The 25,237-nt window shown below is 40.8% G+C and overlaps 1 protein-coding gene across 5 annotated transcripts in view; it reads left to right on the top strand.

The window, feature by feature from the left end:
- Positions 1-25,237, top strand: part of LOC139756002 (polyamine-transporting ATPase 13A3-like) — a 417,344-nt gene that overhangs the window by 354,790 nt on the left and 37,317 nt on the right. For all 5 annotated transcript variants that reach the window (XM_071674925.1, XM_071674926.1, XM_071674927.1 and 2 more), the window contains one exon: positions 16,330-16,503. In XM_071674925.1, coding sequence (XP_071531026.1) covers positions 16,330-16,503 — 174 coding nt within the window. The remainder of the gene's footprint in view (positions 1-16,329; positions 16,504-25,237) is intronic.

Here is a 25,237-nt window from a genome sequence, read left to right on the forward strand (position 1 = left end):
GAGAACATTATCTCGGAAAGCAAAATTGGGTATGTTTGAAGGAACAGTGGTTCCAACAATGTTATATGGTTGCGAGGCGTGGGCTATGGATAGAGTGGTGCGCAGGAGGATGGATGTGCTGGAAATGAGATGTTTGAGGACAATGTGTGGTGTGAGGTGGTTTGATCGAGTAAGTAACGTAAGGGTAAGAGAGATGTGTGGAAATAAAAAGAGCGTGGTTGAGAGAGCAGAAGAGGGTGTTTTGAAATGGTTTGGGCACATGGAGAGAATGAGTGAGGAAAGATTGACCAAGAGGATATATGTGTCGGAGGTGGAGGGAACGAGGAGAAGAGGGAGACCAAATTGGAGGTGGAAAGATGGAGTGAAGAAGATTTTGTGTGATCGGGGCCTGAACATGCAGGAGGGTGAAAGGAGGGTAAGGAATAGAGTGAATTGGAGCGATGTGGTATACCGGGGTTGACGTGCTGTCAGTGGATTGAATCAGGGCATGTGAAGCGTCTGGGGTAAACCATGGAAAGCTGTGTAGGTATGTATATTTGCGTGTGTGGACGTATGTATATACATGTGTATGGGGGTGGGTTGGGCCATTTCTTTCGTCTGTTTCCTTGCGCTACCTCGCAAACGCGGGAGACAGAAAAAAAAAAAAAAAGTTTGTTGAGTATTCCTGGTAAATTATATGGGAGGGTATTGATTGAGAGGGTGAAGGCATGTACAGAGCATCAGATTGGGGAAGAGCAGTGTGGTTTCAGAAGTGGTAGAGGATGTGTGGATCAGGTGTTTGCTTTGAAGAATGTATGTGAGAAATACTTAGAAAAGCAAATGGATTTGTATGAAGCATTTATGGATCTGGAGAAGGCATATGATAGAGTTGATAGAGATGCTCTGTGGAAGGTATTAAGAATATATGGTGTGGGAGGCAAGTTGTTAGAAGCAGTGAAAAGTTTTTATCGAGGATGTAAGGCATGTGTACGGGTAGGAAGAGAGGAAAGTGATTGGTTCTCAGTGAATGTAGGTTTGCGGCAGGGGTGTGTGATGTCTCCATGGTTGTTTAATTTGTTTATGGATGGGATTGTTAGGGAGGTGAATGCAAGAGTTTTGGAAAGAGGGGCAAGTATGAAGTCTGTTGGGGATGAGAGAGCTTGGGAAGTGAGTCAGTTGTTGTTCGCTGATGATACAGCGCTGGTGGCTGATTCATGTGAGAAACTGCAGAAGCTGGTGACTGAGTTTAGTAAAGTGTGTGAAAGAAGAAAGTTAAGAGTAAATGTGAATAAGAGCAAGGTTATTAGGTATAGTAGGGTTGAGGGTCAAGTCAATTGGGAGGTAAGTTTGAATGGAGAAAAACTGGAGGAAGTGAAGTGTTTTAGATATCTGGGAGTGGATCTGGCAGCGGATGGAACCATGGAAGCGGAAGTGGATCATAGGGTGGGGGAGGGGGCGAAAATTCTGGGAGCCTTGAAGAATGTGTGGAAGTCGAGAACATTATCTCGGAAAGCAAAAATGGGTATGTTTGAAGGAATAGTGGTTCCAACAATGTTGTATGGTTGTGAGGCGTGGGCTATGGATAGAGTTGTTCGCAGGAGGATGGATGTGCTGGAAATGAGATGTTTGAGGACAATGTGTGGTGTGAGGTGGTTTGATCGAGTAAGTAACGCAAGGGTAAGAGAGATGTGTGGAAATAAAAAGAGCGTGGTTGAGAGAGCAGAAGAGGGTGTTTTGAAGTGGTTTGGGCACATGGAGAGAATGAGTGAGAAAGATTGACCAAGAGGATATATGTGTCGGAGGTGGAGGGAACGAGGAGAAGAGGGAGACCAAATTGGAGGTGGAAAGATGGAGTGAAAAAGATTTTGTGTGATCAGGGCCTGAACATGCAGGAGGGTGAAAGGAGGGCAAGGAATAGAGTGAATTGGAGCGATGTGGTATACTGGGGTTGACGTGCTGTCAGTGGATTGAATCAAGGCATGTGAAGCGTCTGGGGTAAACCATGGAAAGCTGTGTAGGTATGTTTATTTGCGTGTGTGGACGTATGTATATACATGTGTATGGGGGTGGGTTGGGCCATTTCTTTCGTCTGTTTCCTTACGCTACCTCACAAACGCGGGAGACAGCGACAAAGCAAAAAAAAAAAAAAAAAATATATGGATGATGGTGAAGTGCTTGCACATTAGCAGAATGCATGTATAAGACCATTGTATAGAGGCATGGGGCACAAAGATGAGTGCTTGAATTACAGAGGTATTGATTTGGTAAGCTTTATGGATGAGTGATTATTGAGAGGATGGTGGCAAACACAGAACATCAGACAGGGGAAGGAACAGAGTTATTTCAAGTGAGATGGGGAATTGTAAATCAAGTACTTGCTTTAAAGAATATGTGTGGGGAAATACTTGAGAGCAACAGATTTTTTTGTGACATTTATGGATCAGGAGAGAACATATGATAGGGTTGATAGAGATGCTTTGTAGAAGATGTTATGAATATATTGTGTGGGAGGAAAGCTTATCTAAATCAATGAGGAAATTTTGTAAAGAGAGTAAGGCCTGCATGCAAGTGGGTTGAGAGAAGGGTGAGTGGTTCCGGGTAAAGGTGGGTATGCTGCAGGCATGCATGATGTCACAATGGTTTTTTAATTTATGTATGGATGGGGTAATGAGGGAGTTCAATGCAAGATCCTTGGATGGAGGAATAGGTATGCAGTCTGTTGAGGGTTAGGGACCTGGGAGGTGAGTCGGTTCTTTTGCTGATGATATGGTGCTGGTGACAGATTCGATTGAGAAACTGCAGGTGTTGCCTAAGTTTGGAACAGTATATGGAAGAATACAGTTGAGAGTGAACATGAATAAGGCAGTTATTATGTTCAGCATTAAAAAGTGAGAGGTTATTTGGAGTGTGGGATTGAATGGTGAGAACTTGGAGGAAATGGAATTATTTAGATACCTGGGAGTAGATTTGGAAGAAAGTAGTGCTATGGGAACTGAAGTGAGCCATAGGGTGGATGAGGGAGCAAGGGATTTGGGTGCATATATGAGTGTGTAGAAAGAGAGTTTACTGTCCTTAAGGGTGGAGATTGGTGTATTTGATAGTAAACGATAGGATCAATGTGTAGGAAATGAAAAGTTTGAGGACAATATTTGGTGTAAGGAAAGTTAATCAAATAAGACATGATATGGTAAGAGAGAGTGTAAGGAAAGTTAATCAGATAAGACATGAGAAGGTAAGAGAGAGATGTGATAGTATGAGGAGCATATAGGAGAGAGCTGAAGAAGTTGTGCTGAAATGGTTTGGACATATGGAGAGGGTGAGTGAGGAAAGATGAATATGAAGGTATACAAGTCAGAAGTGGAGAGAAAAAGGAAAAGGGGAACCAAGGAGGAGGTTGAAGGATGGAGTGAAAGATTCTTTGAAGGCTTAGGCCTGAACATGCAGGAGGGTACAAAGTGTGCAGGGAATAGAGCAAATTGGAGTGATGTATTTTACAGGGGAATATGTGCTGTCAGTGGGCTGATCCAGGTCATATCAAGCAGTCGAGGGAAACCATTGAAGGGTCTAAGGGCATGATTGTGGATGTGGGCTCTGATTTTATTAAGTATGTATTTGTATACATATTTATTATACAATGTTGTATGGTTGCGAGGTGTGGGCTAGGGATCGAGTTGTGCGCAGGAGGGTGGATGTGTTGGAAATGAGATGTTTGAGGACAATATGTGGTGTGAGGTGGTTTGATCGAGTAAGTAATGTAAGGGTAAGAGAGATGTGTGGAAATAAAAAGAGTGTGGTTGAGAGAGCAGAAGAGGGTGTTTTGAAATGGTTTGGGCACATGGAGAGAATGAGTGAGGAAAGATTGGCCAAGAGGATATATGTGTCGGAGGTGGAGGGAACGAGGAGAAGTGGGAGACCAAATTGGAGGTTAAAAGTTGGAGTGAAAAAGATTTTGAGTGATTGGGGCCTGAATATGCAGGAGGGTGAAAGGCGGGCAAGGAATAGAGTGAATTGGATCGATGTGGTATACCAGGGTCGATGTGCTGTCAATGGATTGAATCAGGGCATGTGAAGCGTCTGGGGTAAACCATGGAAAGTTCTGTGGGGCCTGGATGTGGAAAGGGAGCTGTGGTTTCGGGCATTATTACATGACAGCTAGAGACTGAGTGTGAACGAATGGGGCCTTTGTTGTCTTTTCCTAGCGCTACCTTGAACACATGAGGGGGGAGGGGGATGTTATTCCATGTGTGGCGAGGTGGCGATGGGAATAAATAAAGGCAGACAGTATGAATTATGTACGTGTGTATATATGTATATGTCTGTGTGTGTATATATATGTGTACATTGAGATGTATAGGTATGTATATTTGCGGGTGTGGACGTGTATGTATATACATGTGTATGGGGGTGGGTTGGGCCATTTCTTTCGTCTGTTTCCTTGTGCTACCTCGCAAACACGGGAGACAGCGACAAAGCAAAATAATAATAAAAAAAAGATAATTTATTATTGATAATGTGGGTAAAAATGAAAGTAGATTGTGAGATATGAGTGAGCATTAGTGCTTATGCACCTAGCCATGAGAAGAATGATTAAGAGGCAAGGGTTTTAGGAGCTACTAAGTGAGTGATGTTATTAGTTTTGATGAGAGAGTCTGGGTATTAGTTATGGGTGATTTTATAATGTGAACAGGCTTGGGTTATTCAGTAAGGTGAACGAAAATGGTGAACAGCTTTTGGAGTTATGTTCTGAAAAAGGAGTGGTGACTGGAAATTACTGGTTTAAAAATAAATGTATGTGGATGAACAGGAAAGATGATCAGTTGGCATGATTAAATTATGTTACTTTTTGAAAGGCATACAAAAGAGAGACTGGTGGATTTGAATGTGATGAGAGGGACAGCTGGTGGGATGTCTGATCATTATGTGATGGAAGCAAGGGTGAAGATGGTAAAGAGGAAATGATATGGGTTAGAAGAGGGTGGTGAAAGTATAGGAGCTTGGAAGAGGTATTTGTTTGAAGAAATACTAGGAGGGATTGAATTAAGAATGGCAAAACATGGAAGTAAACAAAGCTAGGGGAGTGCATGAGGAAAGAAAGGTATTTAGGGAAGCAGATGCTGGCCAGTGCAGAAGTGTGTAGCATGTGGAAGATGGGAGGTAGGAAGATGAGAAAAGGTAGAGTGGTGGGATGATGATTTAAGGTTGTTAGTGTGAAAAAGGTGTTTGAGTGGTACTAGGGTCAGAGAAGTATGTTAAGAGAATGAGAGTCATGCCAAGTTGTTTGGTGAAGAGAGAAGTGGTGAAAGCCTTGCATAAGATGAAATGTGGCTAGATGGTTAGAGTGATTGGTATTGCAGTTGAATTTCTTAAGAAAGAGGGAAGTCTGTTGTTAACTGGTTAATTAAGATTTTTGATGTATGAATGGATCATGGTGAGGTGCCTGAAGATTGGCAGAATGCTTTTATTGTGCCAGTGTATAAAGGCAAAGGGGCTAAAGTAACAGATGTAAAAGTTTTTCAGGTATAGCTGGTAAGTTGTATGGAAGAGTGGTGACTGAGAGGCTGGTAGCATGCAGAGAATATCAGAATGAGGAGGAATTATATGGTTTCAGCTATGGTAGAGAATGTATGGATCAGGTGTTTGCTTTGTAGAATGTGGGAGACAAATATTTGGAGAAGCAGAGGGATTTGTGTGTGACATTTATGGATCTGGAGAAAACATAGGGTTACTAGAGATATTTTGAGGAAGGTACTATAAATATATGGTATGGGAAGAAAATGTTTGAAGCAGTGGGAAGTTTTTATTAAGAGAGGAAGGCAGTTATGTGTGTAGAAAAGAGAGGAGAGTGAGTGATTCTAGGTGAAGGTAGGTCTTTGGCAGGGGTGTCCGATGTTGCCATGCCTGTTTAATTTGATGATGGATAGGGTGGTGAGGGAGGTAAATGCAGGGACCTTGGTGAGAGGGGCAGGTACGGAGTCCAGAGGGTGTGAAGGGATTTGGGAAGCGAGTCAGTTGTTGTTCATTGATGACATGGCATTGGTGGCAGATTCAAGTGAGAAAATGCACAAGTTGGTGACTGTGTTTAGGAGAGTGTATGAAAGGGAGAAGGTGAAAGTAGATATCATTTAAAAGACAGTGTGTGAAAGGGAGAAGGTGAGAGTAGATATCAATAAAAACAAGGTTATTAGGTTTTGTTGTGCAAAGAGACAGGTTAATTAGGATGTGCATGTCTGAATGGAAAAAACTTGAAGTGAATTATTTTTGATACATGGGAATAGATATGGCAGTGAATGGAGCCATGGGAATATGGAGAGTCATAGGGTGGATGAAGGGACAAAGGTTCTGGGAGCATTGAAGAAAATGTTGAAAGAGAAGTCTGTCTGGGAGGCAAGGCAAGCATGGTTATGTTTAAAGGATTAGTAGTCCTATCAGTGTTGTGTAGATAAATGGTATGGGCTGTAGAAGAAAGTGTGTTTTGGAGGGTGAATGTGTTGGAAATTAAATGTTTGAGGCCAATTTCTGGCCTGTTGAGGGTTGATCAATCAAGTATTGAAAGGTAAGAGAGGGATGTGATAATGAGAGTACGCTAGTCAACAAATATTTTTCCCATGGAAAAAATATAGTTTTTTTTTATGTATTTTTGCATGCTGAATCCAAATGTTTTCAGAATTTCTTGTATCACCCATGGTTTTTTTTTGTTCCAGCGTAGTCTCCTATTATGTTTAACAAAAATGCTTTTTTCATTGTTTATGAAGTGCAATAGCTTTTTTTAAAGGAAAAGCCTTGATAAAAGTCATCAGGGGCCAGCAGAAACATGACTGGAAATGTTGGGACATTCAAACAGTGCCCACTCCTGAGTAGCAGTTCTCTGTCAGTTGCAGGCTAGAACTAAATTTTTCTCCCTTAAAGATGGTCTGTGTTATTCTGTTAAGGAGGCACTTGACCACGAATATAACACAGATGAGTGGTGCTTGTTTATTGACTCACCAAAAGTAAGCTTGAAAGTGGTTCTTTTCCACAAAGGAAATAAGTTCCCATCTGTTCCTGTGGCTTGCACAGCTAACATGAAGGAATTGTATGATAACACGAAGCTTCTCTTTCAAAAAATTAAGTATGGGGGCTTTAAGTGGAATGTATGCGGTGACCTAAAGGTCGTGGATTTTTACTCGGGAATGCAACTTGGTTACACAAAGTTCTGTTGTTTCTTCTTTGAGTGAGACATCACTCGCTCCATGGAAGAAGAATGTTATCAATCCTCCTCTTGTTGATCCTAAGAAAATTTATCTGCCTCCTTTGCACATTAAGCTCAGGTTGATGAAGAACTTCATCAAAGGTATGGATAAAACTGCCATGGATTCAATTATTTTGAAAAGTGAATTCCAAAGAATTGAAGCAAAAATCAAAGAGAGTATTTTTGTAGGATCATAGATCATGGAACTGCTTTGAGATGAAAAGTTCAATGAAGAGCTAAATGAAGTTGAAGAAACTTCATGGCTGTCATTTAAGAAAGCTTGCAAAAATTTTATGGAGAATCACAAATCAATAAACTACTGTGATGTTTTAAAAGATCTGTTAACTTCATATAAAGCTCTGGCATGCAATGTGAGTCTAAGAATCCACTTTTTGGACTCGCACTTAGACTTTTTCTTGGAAAATCTTGGGGCAGCCAGTCATGAGTATGGTGAAAGATTTCACCAGGACATTTTGGACATGGAAAAGTGGTACCAAGGAAAGTGGAGCCCCCTCTATGTTGGCAGATTACTGCTGGACACTAAAGAGGGATGATCCTGAGGCCAAATATAGCTGAAGTTGGTGACTGAGTTTGGTAAAGTAAGTGACAGAAGAAAGCTGAGAGTAAATATGAATAAGAGCAAGGTTATTAGGTTCAGTAGGGTTGAGGGACAAGTTAAATGGTAGGTAACTTTGAATGGAGAAAAACTGGAGGAAGTGAAATGTTTTAGATGTCTGGATTTAGCAGCGGATGGAATCATGGAAGCGGAAGTGAGTCACAAGATGGGGTAGGGGGCAAAGGTTCTAGGAGCATTGAAGAATGTGTGGAAGGCGAGAACGTTTTCTCAAAGAGCAAAAATGGGTATGTTTGAAGAAATAGTGGTTCCAACAATGTATTATGGTTGTGAGGCATAGCCTATAGATAGGGTTGTGCAGAGGAGGGTGGATGTGTTGGAAATGAAATGTTTGAGGACAGTATGTGGTGTGAGGTGGTTTGATCGAGTAAGCAATGAAAGGGTAAGAGAAATGTGTGGTAGTAAAAAGGGTGTGGTTGAGAGAGCAGAAGAGAGTGCATTAAAATGGTTTGGTCACATGGAGAGAATGAGTGAGGGAAGATTGACAAAGAGGATATATGCGTCAAAGGTGGGCAGATTAGAAAGGGTAGTGAGGGGTGGGATGAAGAGAAGAGAGAGGCATTTGAACGATTTTTGTGGGGAAATAGTGCAAATGACTGGGAGATGTATAAAAGAAAGAGGAAGGAGGTCAAATGACTGGGAGATGTATAAAAGAAAGAGGTAGGAGGTCAAGAGAAAGGTGCAAGAAGTGAAAAAGAGGGCAAATGAGAGTTGGGGTGAAAGAGTATCATTAAATTTTAGGGAGAATACAAAGATGTTTTGGAAGGAGGTAAATAAAGTGCATAAGACAAGAGAACTAATGGGAACATCGATGAAGGGGGCTAATGGGAAGGTAATAACAAGTAGTGATGAAGTGAGTATTTTAAAGGTTTGTTGAATGTTTGATGATAGAGTGGCAGATATAGGGTGTTTTTGTCAAGGTGGTGTGCGAAGTGAGAGGGTCAGGAAGAATGGTTTGGTAAACAGAGAAGAGGTATTGAAAGCTTTGCGGAAGATAAAAACTAGCAAGATGGAATTCATTAAAATAGGGGATGACTGTGTTGTTGACTTGTTGGTGAGGATATTCAGTGTATGTATGATTCATGGTGAAGTGCCTGAGGATTGGCAGAATGCATGCATAGTGCCATTGTACAAAGGCAAAGGGGATAAAGGTGAGTGTTCAAATTACAGAGGTATAAGTTTGTTGAGTATTCCTGGGAAATTATATGGGAGGGTAATGATTGAGAGGGTGAAGGCATGTACAGAGCATCAGATTGGGGAAGAGCAGTGTGGTTTCAGAAGTGGTAGAGGATGTATGGATCAGGTGTTTGCTTTGAAGAATGTATGCGAGAAATACTTAGAAAAACAAATGCATTTGTATGTAGCATTTATGGATCAGGAGAAGGCATATGATAAGAGTTGATAGAGATACTCTGTGGAAGGTATGCAGGAGGGTAAAAGGAGGGCAAGGAATAGAGTGAATTGGATCGATGTGGTATACCGGGGTTAACGTGTTGTCAATGGATTGAATCAGGGCATGTGAAGCGTCTGGGGTAAACCATAGAAAGTTGTGTGGGGCCTGGATGTGGAAAGGGAGCTGTGGTTTCGGGCATTATTGCGTGGCAGCTAGAGACTGAGTGTGAACGAATGGGGCCTTTGTTGTCTTTTCCTAGTGCTACCTCGCACACATGAGGGGGAGGGGGAAGGTATTCCATGTGTGGCGAGGTGGCGATGGGAGTGAATGGGGGCAGTGTGAATTGTGTGCATGGGTATATATGTATGTGTCTGTGTATGTATATATATGTGTACATTGAGATGTATAGGTATGTATATTTGCGTGTGTGGACGTGTGTGTGTATACATTGTGTATGGGGGTGGGTTGGGCCATTTCTTTCGTCTGTTTCCTTGCGCTACCTCGCAAACGCGGGAGACAGCGACTAAGCAAAGTAATAATAATAATAATATATATATATATATATATATATATATATATATATATATATATATATATATATATATATATATATGCCCAAACAAGCGCATATACATACATATATGTACACATACACAGATATATACATATATACACTTGTGCATATTCATACTTGCTTGCCTTCATTCATTCCTGTCGCTATCCCACCCCACAGGAAGCAGCATCGTTACCCGCTGCTTCAGCGAAGTAGTGCTAGGAAAACAGACAAAAAAGGCCACATTCGTTCACTTTCAGTCTCTAGCTGTCATGTGTAATGCACTGAAACCACAGCTCCCTATCCACATCCAGGCCCCACAGACCTTTCCACGGTTTATCCCAGACACTTTAGAAGCCCTGGTTCAGTGCATTGACAGCATGTCAACCCCGGTATACTTCATCACTCCAGATCACTCTGTCCCATGCATTCCTTTCTCTCTCATGAATGTTCTGGCCCCAATCACAAAGTCTTTTACATTCCATTCCTCCATCTCCAATGTGGTCACCCCATTCTCTGTGTTCCTCCCACTGCTGACACATATATCCTCTTTTCAACCTTTCCTCACTCATTCTCTCCATGTCTTGAAGTTATTACTTATATATTCTATTGATTAATTGCCGCTGCCTGTGTTAGCAAGGTAACACCAGGAAACAAACAGAGACCCGTCCACTCACATACACATACATATACATACTTGTTCCTATGAGTCCACGGGGAAAATGGAACATAAGTTCCCAAGTGATGTGATTATTACACGAAAATACACTTGGGAACTTATCGTGTTTCATTTTCCCCATGGACTCATGGGAATATCTTGATCACGCGCAAAATTGTGATCCTTTCCATACATACATGTGCATACTTGTACACAATGTTATACATGCATACACATTGGAAAGGATTGCAATTTTGCGCGATCAAGTATATTCCTGTAAGTCCACGGGGAAAATAAAACGCGATAAGTTCTCAAGTGCACTTTCGTGTAATAATCACATCAGGGTAGACACAAAAGATAAATATAAGTCAGTTGATGTACAACGAAAATACGTAGCTAGGACGCCATTTGATAAACATGCAATTGTTCAAGACAGACAACGAGCGTATCATAAATTTATTATGTGGACAAGAAGGGGGATTGTTTAGAATATTTATCAACAATAAAGTTATCCAATTTGTATAGACTTACACTTATATTGATGGTATAATTCTATGTATATTTGATAATAGAATATTCAGTGATATTTCTAGTGGTACTGGAGTTAGAGTTAATAACTGAGATGGCATTACTGCAGTATTGACTGGATTAGTGAAGGTCTATACAAATTGGTTAACTTTATTATTGATAAAGTTTGTAAGTAATTTACCTTGTCCACATAATAAGTTATGATACGCTCGTTGTCTGTCTTGAACAACTGCATGTTTACCAAATGGCGTCCAAGCTACGTCTCTTCGTTGTATATCAACTGACTGATATATTTCTCTATTGTGTCTACCCTGATGTGATTATTACACGAAAGTGCTCTTGGGAATTTATTGTGTTTCATTCTCTCCGAGGATTCATAGGAATGTATACACATGTACATATTCATACTTGATTGCCTTTATCCAGTCTCAGTGCCACCCCGCCTCATAGGAAATGGCATCGCCACCCCACTGCGTCAGCGAGGTAGCACCAGGAAATGTACAATGGCCATATCCACTCATCCATTCTCCAACTGTCTTGTGTAATGCTCAGAAACCACAGCTCCCTATCCACCACATCCAGGCCCCTCAGATCTTTCTATGGTTTATTATACTTATTAATATTGTTTAGGTTTCTAAAAGGGGAAACAAGAAGGGGTCATGCTCATCCTCCTCAAAGGCTCAGATTGGGGTGTCTAAATGTGTGTGGATGTAACCAAGATGAGAAAAAAGGAGAGATATGTAGTGTGTTTGAGGAAAGGAACCTGGATGGTTTGGCTATTAAATGAAAAGAAACTCGAGGGTAAAGGGGAAGAGTGGTTCGGGAATGTCTTAGGAATAAAGTCAGGGGTTAGAGAGGACAAGAGCAAAGGAAGGAGTAGCACTACTCCTGAAACAGGAGTTGTGGGAGTATGTGATAGAATGTAAGAAAGTAAATTCTAGATTGATATGGGTAAAACTGAAAGTGGATGGTGGAGAGAGATGGTTGATTATTGGTGCCTATGCACCTAGTCATGAAAAGAAAGATCATGAGAGGCAAGTGTTATGGCAGCAGCTGATTGAGTGTGTTAGTAGCTTTGATGCACGAGACCAGGCTATAGTGATGGGTGATTTGAATGCAAAGGTGAATAATGGTGCAGTTTAGGATATGATTGGTGTTAGTGGGGTGTTCAGTGTTGTAAATGGAAATGGTAATGAGCTTGTAGATTTGTGCTGAAAAAGGACTGGTGATTGGGAATACCTGGTTTAAAAAGAGAGATATACGTAAGTATACGTATGTGAGTAGGAGAGATGGCCAGAGAGCATTATTGGATTACATGTTAATTGATAGGCATGTAAAGAGAGACTTTTGGATGTCACTTGTGTGAGGTGCAACTGGAGGATGTCTGATCATTGTCTTGTGGAGGCGAAGGTGAAGATTTGAAGAGGTTTTCAGAAGAAAGAATGTTGGGGAGAAGAGAGTAATGAGAGTAAGTGAGCTTGGAAAGAAGACTTGTGTGAGGAAGCACCAGGAGAGATTAAGTGCAGAATGGCAAAAGGTGAGAGCAAATGATGTAAAGGGAGTGGGGGAGTAATGGATGTATTTAGGGAAGCATTGATGGCTTGTGCAAAAGATGCATGTTGCATGAGAAAGGTAGGAGATAGGCAGATTAGAAAAGGTAGTGAGTGGTGGGATAAAGAAGTAAGATTGTTAATGAAAGAGAGGAGAGAGGCATTTGGATGATTTTTGTAGGGAAGTAGGGCAAATGATTGGATGTATAAATGAAAGCATCGGGAGAGAAAGCATCAAGAGAAAGGTGCAAGAGGTGAAAAAAGAGGGCAAATGAGATTTGGGGTGAGAGTATTTTTGAATTTTAGGGAGAATAAAAAGATGTTTATGAAGGAGGTAAATAAAGTGCATTAGACAAGAGAACAAATGGGAACATTGGTGAAGTGGGCAAATGGGTAGGTAATAACAGGTAGTGATAAAGTGAGGAGATAGAGTGAATATTTTGAAGGTTTGTTGAATGTGTTTGATAAAGTGGTAGCTATTGGGTGTTTTGGTCTGGGTGATGTGCGAAGTGAGAGGGTTAGGGAGAATGGTTTGGTAAACAAAGAAGAGGTAATGAAAGCTTTGTGGAAGATGAAAGCGGGCAAGATGACGGGTATTTATGGTATTGCAGTGGAAGTTATTAAAGATGGGGTTGACTGTGTTGTTGATTGGTTGGTAAGGATATTTAGTGTATGTATGGATCATGGTGAAGTGCCTGAGGATTGGTGGAATGTGTGCATAGTGCCATTGTGCAAAGGCAAAGGGGATAAAGGTGAGTGTTCAAATAATATATATATATATATATATATATATATATATATATATATATATATATATATATATATTGCTTTGTCGCTGTCTCCCGCGTTTACGAGGTAGCGCAAGGAAACAGACGAAAGAATGGCCCAACTCGCCCACATACACATGTATATACATACACGTCCACACACGCAAATATACATACCTATACATCTCAATGTACGCATATATATACACACACAGACATATACATATATACACATGTACATAATTCATACTGTCTGCCTTTATTTGTTCCCATCGCCACCTCGCCACACATGGAATAACAACCCCCTTCCCCCTCATGTGTGCGAGGTAGCGCTAGGAAAGGACACCAAAGGCCCCATTCGTTCACACTCAGTCTCTAGCTGTCATATAATAATGCACCGAAACCACAGCTCCCTTTCCACATCCAGGCCCCACAGAACTTTCCATGGTTTACCCCAGACGCTTCACATGCCCTGGTTCAATCCATTGACAGCATGTCAACCCCGGTATACCACATCGATCCAATTCACTCTATTCCTTGCATGCCTTTCACCCTCCTGCATGTTCAGGCCCCGATCACTCAAAATCTTTTTCCCTCCATCTTTCTACTTCCAATTTAGTCTCCCACTTCTCGTTCCCTCCACCTCTGACACATATATCCTCTTGGTCAATCTTTCCTCACTCTTTCTCTCCATGACCAAACCATCTCAAAACATGTACATGTACATGAATTATGTACATGTGTATATATATATGTATATGCCTGTGTGTATATATATATGTTGTATGCTGAGATGTATAGGTTTGTATAAAACCTATACATGGGAACATCGGTGAAGGCGGTTAATGGGGAGGTAATAACAAGTAGTGGTGATGTGAGGAGATTGAGTGAGTATTTTGAAGATTTGTTGAATATGTTTGATGATAGAGTGGCAGATATAGGGTGTTTTGGTCAAGGTTGTCTGTGAAGTGAGAGGGTTAGGGGGAATGGTTTGGTAAACAGAGAAGAGGTAGTGAAAGCTTTGCGGAAGATGAAACAGCACGTCAACCCCGGTATACCACATCGATCCAATTCACTCTATTCCTTGCACGCCTTTCACCCTGCTGCATATTATATATATAATGTATATATATATATATATATATATATATATATATATATATATATATATATATATACATATATATATATATATGGGAACAAATGGGAACATCGGTGAAGGCGGTTAATGGGGAGGTAATAACAAGTAGTGGTGATGTGAGGCGATTGAGTGAGTATTTTGAAGATTTGTTGAATATGTTAGATGATAGAGTGGCAGATATGGGGTGTTTTGGTCAAGGTTGTCTGTGAAGTGAGAGGGTTAGGGGGAATGGTTTGGTAAACAGAGAAGAGGTAGTGAAAGCTTTGCGGAAGATGAAAGCCACCAAGGCATGGATTTGGATGGTATTGCAGTGGAATTTATTGAAAAAGGGGGTGACTGTATTGTTGACTGGTTGGTAAGGATATTCAGTGTATGTACTTCTCATGGTGAAGTGCCTGAGGATTGGCGGAATGCATGCAAGAAAACAGACGAGAAATGGCCCAACCCAACCACATACACATGTATATACAAAAACACCCACACATGCACATATACATACATACACATTTCAACGTATACTTACATATTCATACACAGATATACATACACTCTCATGTACATACCCATACTTGCTGCCTTCATTTGCTCCCATTGCCACCCCTCCACATACGAACTAGTATCCCCCTCCAGTGAGGCAGCGCAAGGAACAGACAAAAAAGGCCACATTCATTCACACTTAGTGTCTAGCTATTAGTCTCTAGCTATGTGTAATGCACCAAAACCATAGCTCCCTTTCCACATCCAGATCTCATGGACATTTCCATGGTTTACCCCAGACGCTTCACATGTCTTCGTTCAATTCATTCACAGCACGTCGACCCCAGTATACCACATTGTTCCAATTCACTTTATTCCTTCCATGCCTTTCATCCTCCTTTATGTTCAGGCCCTGATTGCTCAAAATCTTTTTCACTCCATCCTTCCACCTCCAATTTGGTCTCCTGCTGCTTCTTCTTCCCTCCCCCTCTGACACATATATTCTCTTTGTCAATCTTTTTTTTACTCATTCTCTCCATGTCTCCAAACCGTTTCTACACACTCTCTTCAGATCTCTCAACCACACTCTTTTTATCACCATACGTCTCTTACCCTTTCATTACTTACTCGATCAAACCACGTCACATTACATGTTGTCCTCAAACATTTAAATTCCGTCACATCCACCCTTCTCTGCACAACATATCTATAACCCATGCCTTGCAGCCATATAACATTGTTGGAACCACTATTCCTTCAAACACCCATTTTTGCTCTATGAGATAACATTGTTGCCTTCTACACACTCTTTATTTATTTATTTATGTATATATTTTATTAAACATGATTGCCATTTCCTGCTTTAGTGAGGTAGTGCCAGGAACCATGGAGCTCCTGCATTTTAGAGAGTAAGCTGCATGCTTATATATATATATGATGATGACCTTTGGAGTGAGAAGGTCTTCGACAAGACTCTTTTCTGTCTGCTGATGATACAGATTTGCTGAAAGTATCTACCTGCTTGTCTGGTTCCATATATATTTATTGATTTTATTTATAATTACCCTATGATCAATTTTGTGGAAGAGTTCTGGTGTTGCTGAGAACTTTCCTAAAGGTTCCTGCAGCTCAAGGCTGCACTATTTCCAGAAGCAAGGAAAGTAGATTCATTTGGGATGAGGAGTGTTCTGCTGAGGTCTTACTTTTCATGATGCAGCCTCACCAGTGGTGACTTCACTCGTGGTGTTATTTCAGTTAGGCAGAGTTTGATAATATTGGTTTCAATTATATTCATAGGTACGTATTTTTGTTTATAGATGTACAGATAGTAGAATAGGTGTAAAAGGAGTGGAAGATTTGTGATAGTATCTAAGTAGAATAAGTAAACTATTCTAATTTACTTATTTGCATATTCCTTAAAGACTGGTACATTGACTGAAGATGGGCTGGATATGAGAGGGGTGGTGTCTGTGTGTCGGTCACCTTGTAGGCAACTGGAATTAAGCCAGATGACTTCTCCAGCCACACTTCCTCATGACCACCTGCTCTATGCCTTGGCAACGTGTCACTCTATCACCATCATCAATTTGCAGCAGGTAATTCTATTTATATTTCATTTATTATACTTTGTCGCTGTCTCCCGCGTTATCGAGGTAGCGTAAGGAAACAGATGAAAGAATGGCCCAACCCACCCACATACAAATTAATATACATACACATCCTCACACGCACATATACATACCTATACATTTCAACGTATACATTTTATTTTATTTTATTTTGCTTTGTTGCTGTCTCCCGTGTTAGCAAGGTAGCCCAAGGAAACAAACGAAAGAATGGCCCAACCCACCCACATACACATGTATATACATACATGTCCACACATGCAAATATATATACCTATACATCTCATCGTATACATATATATACACACATAGACATATACATATATACACATGTACATAATTCATTCTGTCTGCCTTTATTCATTCCCATCACCACCCCGCCACACATGAAATAACAACCCCCTTCCCCCACATGTGCGCAAGGTAACGCTAGGAAAAGACACAAAGGCCACATTCGTTCACACTCAGTTTGTAGCTGTCATGTATAATGCACTGAAACCACAGCTCTCTTTCCACATCCAGGCCCCGCAGAACTTTCCATGGTTTACCCCAGACGCATCACATGCCCTGGTTCAATTCATTGACAGCATGTTGACCCCGGTATACGACATTGTTCCAATTCACTCTATTCCTTGCACGCCTTTCACCCTCCTGCACGTGTACGTGTAGGAAGAGAGAAAAGTGATTGGTTCTCAGTGAATGTAGGTTTGCGGCAGGGGTGTGTGATGTCTCCATGGTTGTTTAATTTGTTTATGGATGGGGTTGTTAGGGAGGTGAATGCAAGAGTTTTGGAAAGAGGGGCAAGTATGAAGTCTGTTGTGGATGAGAGAGCTTGGGAAGTGAGTCAGTTGTTGTTCGCTGATGATACAGTGCTGGTGGCTGATTCATGTGAGAAACTGCAGAAGCTGGTGACTGAGTTTGGTAAAGTGTGTGAAAGAAGAAAGTAAATGTGAATAAGAGCAAGGTTATTAGGTACAGTAGGGTTGAGGGTCAAGTCAATTGGGAGGTAATTTTGAATGGAGAAAAACTGGAGGAAGTAAAGTGTTTTAGATATCTGGGAGTGGATCTGGCAGCAGATGGGACCATGGAAGAGGAAGTGAATCATAGGGTGGGGGAGGGGTGAAAATCCTGGGAGCCTTGAAGAATGTGTGGAAGTCGAGAACATTATCTCGGAAAGCAAAAATGGCTATGTTTGAAGGAATAGTGGTTCCAACAATGTTGTATGGTTGCAAGGCGTGGGCTATGGATAGAGTTGTGCACAGGAGGGTGGATGTGCTGGAAATGAGATGTTTGAGGACAATGTGTGGTGTGAGGTGGTTTGATCAAGTAAGTAACGTAAGGGTAAGAGAGATGTGTGGAAATAAAAAGACCGTGGTTGAGAGAGCAGAAGAGGGTGTTTTGAAATGGTTTGGGCACATGGAGAGAATGAGTGAGGAAAGATTGACCAAGAGGATATATGTGTCGGAGGTGGAGGGAATGAGGAGAAGTGGGAGACCAAATTGGAGGCGGAAAGATGGAGTGAAAAAGATTTTGAGTGATCGGGGCCTGAACATGCAGTAGGGTGAAAGGCGGGCAAGGAATAGAGTGAATTGGATCGATGCGGTATACCATGGTTGATGTGCTGTCAGTGGATTGAATCAGGGCATGTGAAGCGTCTGGGGTAAACCATGGAAAGTTGTGTGGGGCCTGGATGTGGAAAGGGAGCTGTGGTTTCGGGCATTATTGCATGACAGCTAGAGACTGGGTGTGAACGAATGGGGCCTTTGCTGTCTTTTCCTAGCGCTACCTCACACACATAAGGGGGGAGGGGGATGGTATTCCATGTGTGGCGAGGTGGCGATGGGAGTGAATAAAGGCAGACAGTGTGAATTGTGTGCATGGGTATATATGTATGTGTCTGTGTGTGTATATATATATGTGTACATTGAGATGTATAGGTATGTATATTTGCGTGTGTGGACATGTATGTATATACATGTGTATGGGGGTGGGTTGGGCCATTTCTTTCGTCTGTTTCCTTGCGCTACTTCGCAAACGCGGGAGACAGTGACAAAGCAAAATAAATAATATATATTTTTTTTTTTGTTAAATTATTTTTATTATACATAATTGCTGTTTCCTTTGTCAGTACCAGGAAACAGATGAAGAAAGGCCCATCCTTTCATATACACATATATATATACATAAATGCCCACATATGCACATATACATACATATACATATCAACATATACATACATATAAATACACATATACAGACATTACATACATACACATGCACATAGTCATACTTGCTTGCCTTCATCCATTCCTGTTGCTACCCTCCCCCACAGGAAAACAGCATCCCTATCCTCTGCTTTAGTGAGGTAGTGGCAGGAATACAGACAAAATGGCCACATTCATTCATACTCACTCTCTAGCTGTCATATGTAATGCACTGAAACCACAGCTTCCTATCCACATCCAGGCCCCACAGACCTTTCCATGGTTTGCCCTGGATGCTTCACATGCCCTGGTTCAGTCCTTTGACAGCACATCAACCCCAGTATACCACATTATTCCAGTTCACTCTATTCCTTGCACACCTCTCACACTCTTGTATGTTCAGGCCCCGATCGCCGAAAATCTTTTTCACTTCATCCTTCCACCTCCAGTTTGGTCTCCTGCTTCTCCTTGTTCCCTCCACCTCTGAGGATTGACACAAATTCCCTTTATCAATCTCTCCTCACTCATTTTCTCCATATGTCCAAACCCTATTCTGCTCTCCCAACCATACTCTTTTCAATTCCACACATCTCTCTTACCCTTACATTACTTACTTGATCAAACCACCTCAAACCACATTTTGTCTTCAAACATTTCACTTCCAACACATCCACCCTCCTCCACACAACCCTATCTATAGTCCATTCCTCGCAACCATATAACATTGTTGGAACTACTATTCCTTCAAACATACCCTTTCTTGTTCTCCAAGATTACGTTCTCTCTTTCCACACATTCCCCATCGCTCCCAGAATCTTTGTCCCCTCCCCCACCCTGTAACTCACTTTCGCTTCCATAGTTCCATTCACTGCTAAGTCCACTCCCAGGTATCTAAAACACTTCACTTCCTTCAATTTTCCTCCATTCAAACTTACATCCCTGTAAACTTTTCCCTCAACTTGAACCTGATAACCTTGCTCTTATTCACATTTACTCTCAGCTTTCCTCTTTCACACACTTTTCCAAACTCAGTCACCAACCTTTGCATTTTCTCATATGAATCAGCCACTAGAGCTGTATCTTCGGCAAACAGCAACTGACTCACTTCCCAGCCCCGTCATTCACAACAGACTGCATACTTGCCCATCTCCCCAAAACTCTTGCATATATGTCCCTAACCACTCCATCCATTAACAAATTAACAACCATGGGGACATTACATACTCCTGATGCAAACCGACATTCACTGGGAACCAGTCACTCTCCTCTCTTCCTGCTCGTACACATGTCTTGCGTTCGTGGTAGAAACTTTTCACTGCTTCTGGCAACTTACCTCCCACACCATATACTCTTAAGACCTTCTCCAGATCCATCTGTTTTTCTAAGTATTTATCACACATTCTTCAAACACCTGATGTACACATCCTCTACCACTTCTGAAAACTACACTGCTCTTCCTTAATCTAATGCTCTGTACATGCCGTCACCCTCTCAATCAATATCCTCCTATACAATTTCCCAGGAATACTCAACAAACTTATCCTTTTGTAGTTTGAACACTCTCCTTTATCCCCTTTGCACTGTGTGTGCATTCTGCCAGTCCAGAACCTTTGCCCCCTCCCCTCCCTGTGACTCACTTTCGTTTCCATGGTTCCATCCTCTGCTAATTCCTCTTTCAGATACTTAAAACACTTCACTTCCTCCATTTTTTTTCCATTCAAACTTACCTTCCAGTTAACTTGTCCCTCAACCCTACTGAACCTAATAACCTTGCTCTTATTCACATTTACTTTCAACTTTTTTCTTTCACACACTTTACCAAACTCAGTCACCAACTTCTGCAGATTCTCACCCGAATCAGCCACCAGCACTGTATCATCATTGAAGAACAACTGACTCACTTTCCAAGCCCACTCTCCAAAACTCTTACATTCATCTCCCTAACCACCCCATCCATAAACAAGTTAAACACCATGGAGACATCATGCACCCCTGTTGCAAACCAACATTCACTGGGAACCAATCACTTTCCTCTCTTCCTGCTCGTACACTTGCCTTACATCCTTTGTAAAAACTTTTCACTGCTTCAAGCAACTTACCTCCCACACCATATACTCTTTAAACTTCCCACAAAGCAACTTTATCAGCCCTATCATATGCCTTTTCCAGATCCATAAATGCTACATACAAATCCATCTTTTTTTCTATTTCTCAAAGGAAACACCTGATCCACACATCCTCCACCACGTCTGAAACCATACTGCTCTTTCCCAATCTGATGCTGTATACATGCCTTCACCCTCTCAATCAATACCCTCTCATATAATTTCCCAGGAATACTCAGCAAACTTATACCTCTGTGATTTGAACACTCACCTTTATCCCCTTTGCCTTTGTACAATGGCACTGCATGCATTCTGCCAATCCTCAGGCATTTCACCTTGATCCATATATACAGTGAATATCCTTACCAACCAATCAGCAATGTGTATAGAATAGAGTTTTGGGATGTTAATTACATACTACTATGGAATTTACAGTCACACCTATAATATCTTTTTAGCTCCTGAGTTAGATAAGGATTATGACTAAATTGATGTCCATTCTCTTACATTGTACTTAGTCTTTGTAACTCTTTCTGTTTCAGTTATTAATTTTTTGTTGTCTTTTATTAACATGTGCACTACCTTAGTTTTTCATGAATCTATAATTTCCATGATAAAATTATGAATATATTTCTTGGAAGATTCAACAAGAGAAGTAAAAAGTAATTTTTATAGAATTCAGGATGGTACATTTCCATAAGGTAAGAAGATTGCTAGTTAGAAAATAATTTGTGAGTTTGAAACCCTTCAGTAGGCAACTGAAATGTAACTTTGTTATGGGCCTTATCCATTTACTAAGGTTGAATCACTATGTTATTAGTGAATAGGTGGACAATACACTACCATTGCACTGGTGAAATACCAGATTGCTCCATTTTTTAAACTTTAGATTTTTATATGAAAAACAAAATGCAAGAAAGATGTTTGTATTTCTGTCTTTAGTTTATATCTTCCAATAACAGTAAACAACTTAGCCTTTAGAAATCCATCATTTCCTATGAAAATCTTCCTTAACCCTTAATTTCAAATGTATTCACAAGGAGTGTCAATTTTCCAGGAAAATATGAAAATGCTAATTTGGCCCCTTTTTTGCTTTTTTTATCAAGTTATCACTACCTGTAATCATTACAAATATGAAACACGAGGAAGAGTGTTCCATTATTCAAAGGAAGTATGATAACCTCTTCTTTTCTTCCACTGATAGGTCATTCTGGTTGTTAGCTGAGGGCATTTCTGACAGCTTCTGTTGCTCTACCTATCCTTCACTTTTCTGTTCTGCTGGTGCTATAGCTATCTCCTCTACAGTCAAAACAACTCTTTTTGTTTTTTTTCTCCTCTACTCTGTCTTGCATGACTCTAATGTTCCTTCACCTTTGATGCTCCTCTTGATAAGCCTGTGCCCCTCCCTGTAATATCTTTTCAAACTGTCTGAAGATTGCCTCTCTCTGGACACAAGTAAAGCTTATGGACCTGATGGCATCCATCCTTGTAAACTGAGAGTGTGCCTTCGTATTTGAAGCTATGCTTGCCTATCTTTTCCATATCTGTTTAAAACTCAGAATTTTTCTTCTTCATGGTATGTGCATTGGTACATACCATCCCTGTGAAGGGTGATGGTTGTAATCCCTCTAATTACTGTCCTGTTGCTTTTACATCTGCATTTCCAAAAGTCTTTGTATCTCTCCTTAACACCCTTATTCTCAAACATCCTGAATCTCCAGGTTTTCCCAATGATCACCAGTATTGCTTTCATAAAGTGAGATCTACTGGTGATATTCTTCCATATCATTTCTGAAAGTTTTGGGAATCCTGTTTAGTTGCCTTTGATATATCTAAAGCGTTTGACAGGATGTGGCATTGGGATTTTATCTCAAAGCTCCCCTCTTTTGACTCCCTAACTCTGCTCCCTCTTTGGCTGATCTTCCTCTGTGTTATCAATGGATCAGCATCTCTGTGTTTCTGAAGGTTTTGTCCACTCTTCTACACTTTTTCTCCTTTTTATTGATTTTCTTTCATTAAACAACGAAATGGAATCATATGCTGCATTTATCCACAGCCTTTACATCTGATCCTTCTCATGCTTGATTTACATCTTGTTTAAACATAACATCTTCAGTTAACTCAAACTCAGACAGGATATCTCAGTGGGGTAGACAAAATCTGGTTAAGTTGATGCCTCCATGATTCTGTTTCTGTCTGAACCTCAGATTATGGAAATAGCTAAGTCTGCCTCTTAAGTCCTGTTCAAATGTAGAAATTTCTTCTCTTCCAAACAGTTGCTCTGTTTATACAAAGGATTGATCTATTTTTGTATGGAGTACTGCTCTTACATGTGGGGTGGTTCTAGTTCTGCATCCTCACTAAACAGAATTGAATCAAAAGTAGTATGATTTATTGTCTCTCCCAGGCTAACTTTAAAACTTGACCCTCATGTTCTAAACTGCAATGTTGGTTTACTTTCCCGTCTGTGGTATTACTCTGATTTTTGCTCCCTAGAGCTGGCTGTGTGTGTGTACCCATACCATTAGAATGACAACACAATACTTGGCAAGCTGCTGCATCACATGCTTACTATGTGGCTATTGGCTACTCAAAGATGTGCCATTTCGATAACTGTATCTCTCCATGCACATGAAAGTTGTTGAATTCTCTACCCTTTCATGTCTTTTCAAGTAACTGTGACTGGCATCTTTTAAAAGACTTGTTTTTCACTTCCTCTAAAATGCGTGAATATTTTCCTCGTACCCTCTCTCTCTCTCTCTCTCTCTCTTTTATTAATCACTTTCTAGATCAATTAAGGCCCATCCTTGTTGTGGATTTTTGCATGTGACTGGAATCTTTAAACTTTCTCAAGAGTGACAAACTTCTTGTTCCATACATCTGTAAGGGTGATCAAATTGTAAAGGATGCAAAAAGAAATTGGATAGCCAGATTTAAAGGGACACCAAGTAGGGCTGCATTGTCAGCTTGTGAGTACCCATCAGAAATGTTTTTATCATCACTTTATGTCTTCATGCATTTTAATACATTTTACTCATAATGTTGAAGAAACTAAAGAGTACAAGAAAAAAGAAATCACTGGATTCAAAGGAATACGATGCAGCCCTTGTTGGCATCTGATAAATCCTCATCAAAACATCATTTTCTTATCTTTACTTATGTTTATTTATGCATTATGATATATGACACTTTTATGATATAGATGTAGGGACAGATCTGTGGTATGTTAAGGGTACATGTGTATGCAGTGGAATTTATTAAAAAAGGGGGTGACTGTGTTGTTGACTGGTTGGTAAGGATGTTTAATGTATGCATGGCTCATGGTGAAGTGCCTGAGGGTTAGCAGAATGCATGCATAGTGCCATTATACAAAGGCAAAGGGGATAAAGGTGAGTGCTCAAATTACAGAGGTATAAGTTTGTTGAGTATTCTTGGGAAATTATGGGAGGGTATTGATTGAGAGGGTGGAAGCATGTACAGAGCATCAGCTTGGGGAAGAGCAGTGTGGTTTCAGAAGTGGTAGAGGATGTGTGGATCAGGTGTTTGCTTTGAAGAATATATTTGAGAAATACTTAGAAAAACAAATGTATTTGTATGTAGCATTTATGGATCTGGAGAAGGCATATGATAGAGTTGATAGAGATGCTCTGTGGAAGGTATTAAGAATATATGGTGTGGGAAGCAAGTTGCTAGAAGCAGTGAAAAGTTTTTATCGAATATGTAAGGCATGTGTATGAGTAGGAAGAGAGGAAAGTGATTGGTTCCCAGTGAATGTTGGTTTGCGGCAGGGATGTGTGATGTCTCCATGGTTGTTTAATTTGTTTATGGATGGGGTTGTTAGGGAGGTGAATGAAAGAGTTTTGGAGAGAGTGGCAAGTATGCAGTCTGTTGTGGATGAGAGGGCTTGGGAAGTGAGTCAGTTGTTGTTCGCTGATGATACAATGCTGGTGGCTGATTCGGGTGAGAAACTGCAGAAGCTGGTGGTATGGTTGCGAGGCATGGGCTATATGTAAGTTTGTGTGGAGGAGGGTGGATGTGTTGGAAATGAGATGTTTTAGGACAATATGTGGTGTGAGATGGTTTGATCGAGTGAGTAATGAAAGGGTAAGAGAGATGTTTTTTTTTTTTTCCCTACGATTCGCCATTTCCCGCATTTGCGAGGTAGCGTTAAGAACAGAGGACTGGGCCTTAGAGGGAAAATCCTCACCTGGCCCCCTTCTCTGTTTCTTCTTTTGGAAAATTAAAAAAAAAAAAAAAAAAAACGAGAGGGGAGGATTTCCAGCCACCCGCTCCCTCCCCTTTTAGTCGCCTTCTACGACACGCAGGGAATACGTGGGAAGTATTCTTTCTCCCCTATCCCCAGGGTAAGAGAGATGTATGGTAATAAAAAGAGTA

This window comes from Panulirus ornatus, chromosome 20 (assembly GCF_036320965.1).
Source record: "Panulirus ornatus isolate Po-2019 chromosome 20, ASM3632096v1, whole genome shotgun sequence".
Classification (NCBI taxonomy): Eukaryota; Metazoa; Arthropoda; class Malacostraca; order Decapoda; family Palinuridae; genus Panulirus; species Panulirus ornatus.